Source organism: Oncorhynchus mykiss, chromosome 25 (assembly GCF_057628025.1).
Source record: "Oncorhynchus mykiss isolate SJ-2025 chromosome 25, ASM5762802v1, whole genome shotgun sequence".
Taxonomy (NCBI): domain Eukaryota; kingdom Metazoa; phylum Chordata; class Actinopteri; order Salmoniformes; family Salmonidae; genus Oncorhynchus; species Oncorhynchus mykiss.
Window position 1 is genome coordinate 41,085,594 of NC_143046.1, and position 9,435 is coordinate 41,095,028.

The 9,435-nt window shown below is 39.4% G+C and overlaps 1 protein-coding gene across 1 annotated transcript; it reads right to left on the reverse strand.

Annotated features, from left to right (window-relative positions):
- Positions 1–406: 406 nt before the first annotated feature.
- LOC110505158 (glutathione S-transferase P) lies at positions 407–3,759 on the reverse strand. Its single transcript, XM_021584182.3, has 7 exons — positions 3,543–3,759; positions 3,252–3,284; positions 2,491–2,597; positions 1,769–1,856; positions 1,574–1,677; positions 1,049–1,150; positions 407–909 (listed from the first exon to the last, which is right to left on the reverse strand). Coding segments are annotated over exons 1-7 (624 nt in total). The 5' UTR covers positions 3,544–3,759; the 3' UTR covers positions 407–720.
- Between the last annotated feature and the right edge of the window lie 5,676 nt (positions 3,760–9,435).

Genomic DNA, 9,435 nt, shown 5'->3' on the forward strand with positions numbered 1-9,435 from the left:
CACTTTACATGTTGCGTTTGTATTTTTGTTCAGTATAAATGCTCACAATATATGACTGCAAATACCAAACCTGATCCTCCTTCCTTATATATTGTCTCCTCACACTCTTTTTTTCTTAACTTGACACCTGACAACAACCATGACTTGCACATTTGGCTCTTCACTGTAGGTAAGTTGAGCTGCTGTTTGTAATAGAATACTTGAGACAATGTTTTAGTCAATTGTTTCTACAAGTGTCAATAGGATCTACTACCACTTATTCTAAAAGGAAAATATTACATTTAAAATATTTAAGTAATGAAGCCCAGGAGGGCATGGTATATTGGATATATTGTCATGCATGGCTGGGAGAAGGTGGCTGGAAAACTACCTAGTCATTACAATATATCTGATAGATCACAGCCTCAAGGGTATTATTGCTTTTATATAAAACGTATCTGCCAATATTTTCGACACACAAAACAATAGCGAAAATTCTATGTATATGCAAATGTCCTTTATTAAACAATAACATAATTTTTAACACTCCTCGCCACAAGTGGGTAGAACTGGTACCAGGCACAAACAGACAGAAACCTACTCCACCAAGACACACAGTACTCAATATACAGCCTAATTACAATTCAAGGTGATCCATTCTGGTTGAATGTAAACATATTGTGGCTTATTAGATATTATATAATATTGAGGTATGATAAGAGGACTAAGGCCACATGGACTTTAGGTTCTCTTCCCAGGAATGATGGGTCTGTTCTTGAAGTCGTCGCTATGAAAGTAAGCATGCAGGTTGGGTCGGGCACACAGCCTCTTCAGGTAGCTCTGGAGGGAGGGGAAGGCATGCAGGCAGGGGGGGCTGAGGACTTGGTGGTGGATCAGCAGGATCACCAGGGCGTAGTCGGCTAAGGAGATCTGCCAGAGAGAGGAAGAGAGCATGAGTACATGAGAAGTCCAGGTCCAAAACCACCCCTAACCCCTTACCCCTACCCCCATGTACAGTATATGCCAGTTGACGTCTTTGATGATAATTAGAAAATATAAGTGAATGTACCTTGTCGCCAACCAGAAAGCTTCCTTTATCGCCGGACAGGGTTTTCTCGAAGGGCTTGAGATCTGTTGGCAGTGCCTTAAGGTACCCCTCTTTACCGGAGTCCTGGGGAACCAAATATCATTATTAATCATTTTGGGGCTCAATCTAATCAAACTTGCATTGCAGTTACAGTAGGTAAGTGCCAATTTTTCCTACAGTCAATACTATACTACTACTATACTATGATATACATATACTATATTCATTTGATCACTGTTGTCGCAGAGAATTTTCCTGCTCTGCGGGAAATTATAAGTGCCCTAGTAGTACCATAAACAGTTATCTTTCTCTCACTAGATCTCTCACGTAAACAAAACACATTTCTGTAAAAGCCTTTTTGAGAATAATCAAATCCTCCTGCTGCAGGATTATTTTACTACTGTGACAAAACTGGTCAAATTAAGATCCAGCAACAGATCTGTATTATGAGGGAGACGATGGGTTTAGATCAAAGTGGTTACATTTATCATACATTTGAACACTTACATCTTTCTCGAACATCAGTTTTACGTATTTGTTTAGGAGATCCTGAATGGCTTCATCCATCATGTCAATGAGAGCAGCCTCCCTCTGGTCTTTGCCATAGAGTCCTGGAGCAGAGGATTGATCAAGACATATTGGGTGAGTCAATATGAATTTCAATATGTTGCAAGCAGGATTGTCTGTTTGTTCTCCATTTACCAAGTTTCCGTGCAAGATGTCTCCTTATGGCATTGGTCTGGTACAAAGTGAGGTCACCGTCTTCAAATATAGGGAGCTGACCAAACAACTGTGTACAAAAAGCAAAGGAAAAATGATCAACAATTCACTTCTAATCCTCTGTCAAAAATCATAATTGTGATTTGTCATGTCCTGAATCACTTAGCATCTCAACGTCATGATTCAAATTCATGATTCTGAGATGAATACCTCCTATGAATACCCTCTTCATAATGCATTATAAGTGCATGAACAACACCTTGTGAGCTATGCATAATGCACAGTGTGCTTTTTTTATAAAGACAGTATTTGTGGTAGGAATGTTTTCTATTGATATGTTTATCAAGTTCTGTTTGGCTGATCTTGCATCCCAACCTCCCCCTGTAAGGCTTGTTAGGGGCTCTCTCCTTCTCTGTAAGGCCCACATGGGTAATGTTGCTTAGAAGCCCGGGTTGCCAGTGTCATGTTTGCTCAGTTGCTATCTAAACTGACCTTTTTAGGAGAACATTGTCGACGGTGTATCAATAAACATTCAGCCAAGGATACACATTTATTCACTTTTTGAAAGTACTTTTTTTCCCCCGAAGGTTACTCCCTCCCCACCAACCCCTGAATTAATGAAGACATTTTTGTCTGCATGTAAAAGTGATGTGAAATGCAATAACATAACTTGACTATGGTACACTGGTTACCGGGTTACTCACACAGCTGGCTTTGAGAGTGCTCTCCTTCCACATCTCCATGGTGATGACCTTCTCATCAAACTCTGCCCCTTGGTCTTTGAGCATCACTCGGATGACCTCAGCACGACCTGTTAAAGCACAGACCATGGAGATCCTATTCAAATACATTGTATTCTAATTCTTAATTATACGGGGCAGGGGAAAAAAATAGGCCTTTTCACACTGCATTGTTCTTAGCGCTGGGCTAAGGAGGCTCTTAGCCCTGAGCTAAGGTGCAGTGAGAACGCGCCTAATCTCTACCAAATGAAACCCTAGTACGGCCTGACAAAATGTCTGGTTCTTACAACAGAGAGTTATACAGAGAGTTAAAGGGCAAAATGCAATTGACTGTTTAATAAGCAAACTCTATATCCATAATTGTTTCTGTGTTTAAAAGAAAAGGTTAAAAGGTCCAATGTAGCCATTTTTTTAAATCTCAATATCAAATCATTTCTGGGTAACAATTTAGTACCTTACCATGATTGTTTTAAATTAAAATTATACAATTATCTATATCAAAAAACACAGGTAAATCACATTTTTAACTGCATTGGGCCTTTAAAAAGTCTACTTCAATAGCCAAGTTTTGCATGAAAATTCCATGAAATGTTGGCAAGAGAGCAGAAACAGACTGACAACCAGGGTAAATGTTGGCTACAGTATTTTGCACTTCAATAGCTGTCCATTCTTAAAACTGAAAAGTTCAACATTGATGGAACATTGATCAGGTCAACATACAGTACCTCGGACTGGAAAATATGTGAGTGTGAGAGACACTAAAGAGAAAACAAAAACAGTAATTATTAGTAAGAAAGACAGAAAATTAAGGGCTCTGCACACTAGTTACCTCTCTGAAGTGTGCAGTACAAAGTCAATGTTCTTTATTGTCAGTTTCCTACTTCAGAATAGCCAGCAGCACTTACATAAATATATTGAATGTGCATGTTTTCTACCCTTTTTATACAAATCAACCATAACCTATAACTAAACAGGCAAGAAGAGTAGATTAAAAGTTTTGCTATGCATTCACTTACTCTCTGCTATCAGCGGTGGTTTGTAGAGCCAAGTAGTGTGTTAACGCAAAATGCAATACCTGCTCTCCTCTTTGTATTGGCCTTATATACACCTTTGTTGGTTTTGCAATATGACTTGCACATTCACGTTTGGGAGGAGAGTGGGTTATGTTTTAGAAATAAAGGTGTTCCCCCAGCCAATGAACCAGTTAGACTTGCCAGAAAGCAGAAAGTCAACTATTTTGGCTGAGTCATGATGATATATACTGAACAGTGTTGGTCCCATGTTTCATGAACTGAAAGAAAAGATCCCAGAAATGTTCCATGTGGACAAAACTTTTATTTTGCTAAAATGTTTTGCACAAATGTGTTTACATCCCTGTTAGTGAGCATTTCTCCTTTGCCAAGATAATCCAACCACCTGACAGGTGTGGCATATCAAGAAGCTGATTGAACAGTATGAGCATTACACTGGGGACAATAAAAGGCCACTCTAAAATGTGCTGTTTTGTCACACAACACAATGCCACAGAAGTCTCAAGTGTTGAGGGAGTGTGCAATTGGCATGCTGACTCCAGGAATATCCACCAGAACTGTTGCCAGAGAATGTAATGTTTGGCAGTACATCCAACTGGACTCACAACCACAAACAATGTGTAACCACACCAGCCCAGGACCTCCACATCTGGCTTCTTCACCTGTGGGATCAACTGAGATCAGTCAACCAGACAACTGATGAAACTGTGGGTTTGCACAACTTAAGAAATTCTGCATAAACTGTCAAAAACCGTCTCAGGGAGGCTCATTTACATGCTCGTTGTCCTCACCAGGGTATTGAATACACAGAGATATCGTGACGAGATCCATCTATCTACCGCCATCACCTTACGTTTCAGCATAATGCACGGCCCCATGTCGCAAGGATCTGTACACAATTCCTGGAAGCTGAAACTGCCCCAGTTTTTCCATGGCCTACATACTCACCAGACATGTCACCCATTGAGCATGTTTGGGAGGCTCTGGATTGACGTGTACGACAGCATGTTCCAGTTCCCACCAATATCCAGCAACTTCACACAGCAATAATTGTGTTACTAGTCTGGGATCAATTATTGAAGAAGAGTGGGACAACATTCCACAGGCTACAATCAACAGCCTGATCAACTCTATGCAAAGGATATATGTTGTGCTGCATGAGGCAAATGATGGTCACACCAGATACTGACTGGATTTCTGATCCACACCCTAAGGTATTTGTGACCAACAGATGCATATCTGTATTCCCATTCATGTGAAATCAGTAGATTATGGCTACATTTATTTATTTAAATTGACTGATTTCCTTAAATGAACTGTAACTCATTCAAATCTTTGACATTTGTGCATGTTGTGTTTCTATATTTTTATTCAGTGTATGTACAGGTATCTGATGATAAAAGAAAACCACATTGTGGGTTCATTCAGAATATTTATGCTGTATTGGACATGTTAAAGTACCTGCCCAGTGTTTACAGATTTCTAATAAATATGACCTATAATTACAATAGCTTTTCTGTGTTGGAATGGTGTGGGTGTATCCCAACAACAGAATGGTTTGGGCATATACTGGTCATTAAAAATATGAACGCATGTAGACCACTGATTGGCCAGCTCATCCTCCTCTAGACCGCTGATTGGCCAGCCCATCCTCCTCATGAATATGACATGTTCTATGAGGAAATAGCAAGCATTTTTTAGTTTGAGGTGGGGTTTTTTCTCCTATGAATGCTTTGGACACAAAAATGAGTATAGGGTGAGTCAACATCATTTGGATATGAGTTAAAAGAATATGAACTTTTAAAAATGTGATTTTCACTGGGTAGCTACTTTAACCACATTAAAACGCCTGAAACAATTCCACTTCTTCCTCTTCTTCCCTTGCAGACATTGTTATTGGTTATTGACGAGAAACAACAACTATCCTGAAAATACAGCGTATACAGTCTGAGTGAACCCGCACAGTCTGAGTGAAGTTTGTTTTATCTGCAATTGATTGATTTGGGACCTAAATCCCAATCTCCTATAGCGCACCACTGCCCTCTAGCTTGGAAAGACTATTTGCAAGGATCCCACTGTGTGCTATTGAACGTCTTGAACGTTTCCCTCATGGTGACGCTCTCTACCAGGTTTATACTTGATATAAGGGCTTTGCTACCTAATATCTTAGTATTACATTTACCCATGACTAAACAGGATTGTTAAAAAATAAAATAAAACATGAAATATGTTGGATTTGTATTAAACAATGTTTGTTTTCTCATCTCCTTTTGTTTGTGCTAAAAGAGGAGAGTGTATTTTAACTCCAAAGGTTGCCATTTTACATAGTGTTTATGTTTACATAATGCTTTGCCTGGTCCCAAATCTACCTAATACCTTTGTATTACATTTACTTATGACAAAAACAACAAAATCATTCCAACTCTGCTTTTTTCCAAAGGAATTTTATCTAGAAAACAGGTTAAAAATATGCATCACCATATCATTTCTAGATCATCTTATTGTACAATTATGTAATTATAACCATCAAAATAAAGTCATACATATGGATATATGAAAATGCATAAGTTAAATGTAAAAAAAAATACCCTACTGCAACCAAAAAAATAATGATGCCAGCTTTTCTCCACAAAATAGTTGGTGCATCTATCCAAAACTAGTGGAGAGGCCTACAAGAAATCACTCTTTGATAATATTGCACATTTAAATATTACATACTGTATATATATGAGATATATTGTATGAGGTTTTCCATTGCTTATCTAAAGCCTTCTTTATAACACAGCAGCTATGGATTTTCATATACAGTTGAAGTCGAAAGTTTACATACACTTAGGTTGGAGTCATTAAAACTTGTTTTTCAACCACTCCACAAATTTCTTGTTAACAAATTATAGTTTTGGCAAGTCGGTTAGGACATCTACTTTGTGCATGACAAGTAATTTTTTCCATTTTTCATTATTTCAGTGGGTCAACAGTATACATACACTAAGTTGACTGTGCCTTTAAACAGTTAGGAAAATTCCAGAAAATTATGTCATGGCTTTAGAAGCTTCTGATAGGAACACCTGTGGATGTGTCTCAAGGCCTACCTTCAAACTCAGTGCATCTTTGCTTGAAAATCAAAAGAAATCAGCCAAAAATTGTAGAACTCCACAAGTCTGGTTCATCCTTGGGAGCAATTTCCAAACGCCTGAAGGTACCACGTTCATCTGTACAATCAATAGTACAGAAGTATACACACCATGGGACAACGCAGCTGTCATTCCGCTCAGGAAGGAGACGCGTTCTATCTCCTAGAGATGAACGTACTTTGGTGCGAAAAGTGCAAATCCGTCTCAGAATAACAGCAAAGGACCTTATGAAGATCCTGGAGGAAACAGGTACAAACATATCTATATCCACAGTAAAACGAGTCCTATATCGACATAACCTGAAAGGCTGCTCAGCAAGGAAGAAGCCACTGCTCCAAAACCGCCATAAAAAAAGCAAGAATACGGTGTGCAACTGCACATAGGGTCAAAGATCGGACTTTTTGAAGAAATGTCCTCTGGTCTGATGAAACAAAAATAGAACTGTTTGGCCATAATGACCATCATTATGTTAGGAGGAAAAATGGGGATGCTAGCATGCCGAAGAACACCATCCCAACCGTGAAGCACGGGGGTGGCAGCATCATGTTGTGGGGGTGCTTTGCTGCAGGAGAGACTGGTGCACTTCACAAAATAGATGGCATCATGAGGAGGACAATTATGTGGATATATTGAAGCAACATCTCAAGACATCAGTCAGGAAGTTAATGCTTGGTCGCAAATGGGTCTTCCAAATCGACAATGACCCCAAGCATACTTCCAAAGTTGTGGCAAAATGCCTTAAGGACCACAAAGTCAAGGTATTGGAGTGGCCATCACAAAGCCCTGACCTAAATTCTGACTCACTGGGAATGTGATGAAAGAAATAAAAGCTGAAATAAATCACTACTATTATTCTGACATTTTCCATTCTTAAAATAAAGTGGTAACCCTAAATAAAATGGTCAGGAATTGTGAAAAACTGAGTTGAAATCTATTTGGCTAAGGTGTGTGTAAACTTCCGACTTCAACTGTATGCATACAAATATTTGTTTTAAACTTTCTGTTGTCCTCAAAACTAGATTGAAAAGAGAACACTATACAGTGGGGCAAAAAAATATTTAGTCAGCCACCAATTGTGCAAGTTCTCCCACTTAAAAATATGAGAGAGGCCTGTAATTTTCATCATATGTACACTTCAACTATGAGAGACAAAATGAGAAAAAAAAATCCAGAAAATAACATTGTAGGATTTTTAATGAATTTATTTGCAAATTATGGTGGAAAATAAGTATTTGGTCAATAACAAAAGTTTATCTAAATACTTTGTTATATACCCTTTGTTGGCAATGGGTATTTATTTCTCTCTAACGAGAGAAATAAACGGATGAAACCAGTATTACACAACCATTGTCTAAGGCACGTGTCAAACACATTCCACGGAGGGCCGAGGGGCTGCGGGTTTTCGCTACTCCGTTGTACTGGATTAATTAACTAAGGTCACTGACTAGTAAGGAACTGTAAGTCTTCACAAGGTTTTCACACACTGTTGCTGGTATTTTGGCCCATTCCTCCATGCAGATCTCCTCTAGAGCAGTGATGTTTTGGGGCTGTTGCTGGGCAACACGGACTTTCAACTCCCTCCAAAGATTTTCTATGGGGTTGAGATCTGGAGACTGGCTAGGCCACTCCAGGACCTTGAAATGCTTCTTACAAAGCCACTCCTTCGTTGCCCGGGTGGTGTGTTTGGGATCATTGTCATGCTGAAAGACCCAGCCACGTTTCATCTTCAATGCCCTTGCTGATGGAAGGAGGTTTTCACTCAAAATCTCACGATACATGGCCCCATTCATTCTTTCCTTTACACGGATTTTTTTAATATGATTTGTCAGTACATTATGTAAATGTTTTGCTGATACAGTGGTTTTAATATAGGTCCCTTTGAGTCCTGGACCCTTTGAGTTTTTACCAAAAAGTTATATTTTGGTTTCATCTGACCATATGACATTCTCCCAATCTTCTTCTGGATCATCCAAATGCTCTCTAGCAAACTTCAGACAGGCCTGGACATGTACTGGCTTAAGCAGGGGGACACGTTTGGCACTGCAGGATTTGAGTCCCTGGCGGCGTAGTGTGTTACTGATGGTAGGCTTTGTTACTTTGGTCCCAGCTCTCTGCAGGTCATTCACTAGGTCCCCCCGTGTGGTTCTGGGATTTTTGCTCACCGTTCTTGTGATCATTTTGACCCCACGGGGTGAGATCTTGCGTGGAGCCCCAGATTGAGGGAGATTATCAGTGGTCTTCCATTTCCTAATAATTGCTCCCACAGTTGATTTCTTCAAACCAAGCTGCTTACCTATTGCAGATTCAGTCTTCCCAGCCTGGTGCAGGTCTACAATTTTGTTTCTGGTGTCCTTTGACAACTCTTTGGTCTTGGCCATAGTGGAGTTTGGAGTGTGACTGTTTGAGGTTGTGGACAGGTGTCTTTTATACTGATAACAAGTTCAAACAGGTGCCATTAACACAGGTAACAAGTGGAGGACAGAGGAGCCTCTTAAAGAAGGTCTGTGAGAGCCAGAAATCTTGCTTGTTTGTAGGTGACCAAATACTTATTTTCCACCATAATTTGCAAATAAATTCTTAAAAAGTCCTACAATGTGATTTTTAGGATTTTCTTTTCTCATTTTGTTTGTCATAGTTGAAGTGTACCTATGATAAATTACAGGCCTCTCTCATCTTTTTAAGTGGGAGAACTTGCACAATTGGTGGCTGACTAAATCCTTTTTCCCCCACTGTAACTGAAATGC

What these genes read in the sequence shown, in the direction of transcription:
- LOC110505158 (XM_021584182.3), bottom strand. An exon ending in GCACTCTCAAAGCCAGCTGT is followed by an intron (nt 1,857 to 2,490) that starts GTGAGTAACCCG and finishes TTTTGTACACAG; the next exon opens with TTGTTTGGTCAGCTCCCTAT. An exon ending in GCTTTCTGGTTGGCGACAAG is followed by an intron (nt 910 to 1,048) that starts GTACATTCACTT and finishes TCTCTCTGGCAG; the next exon opens with ATCTCCTTAGCCGACTACGC.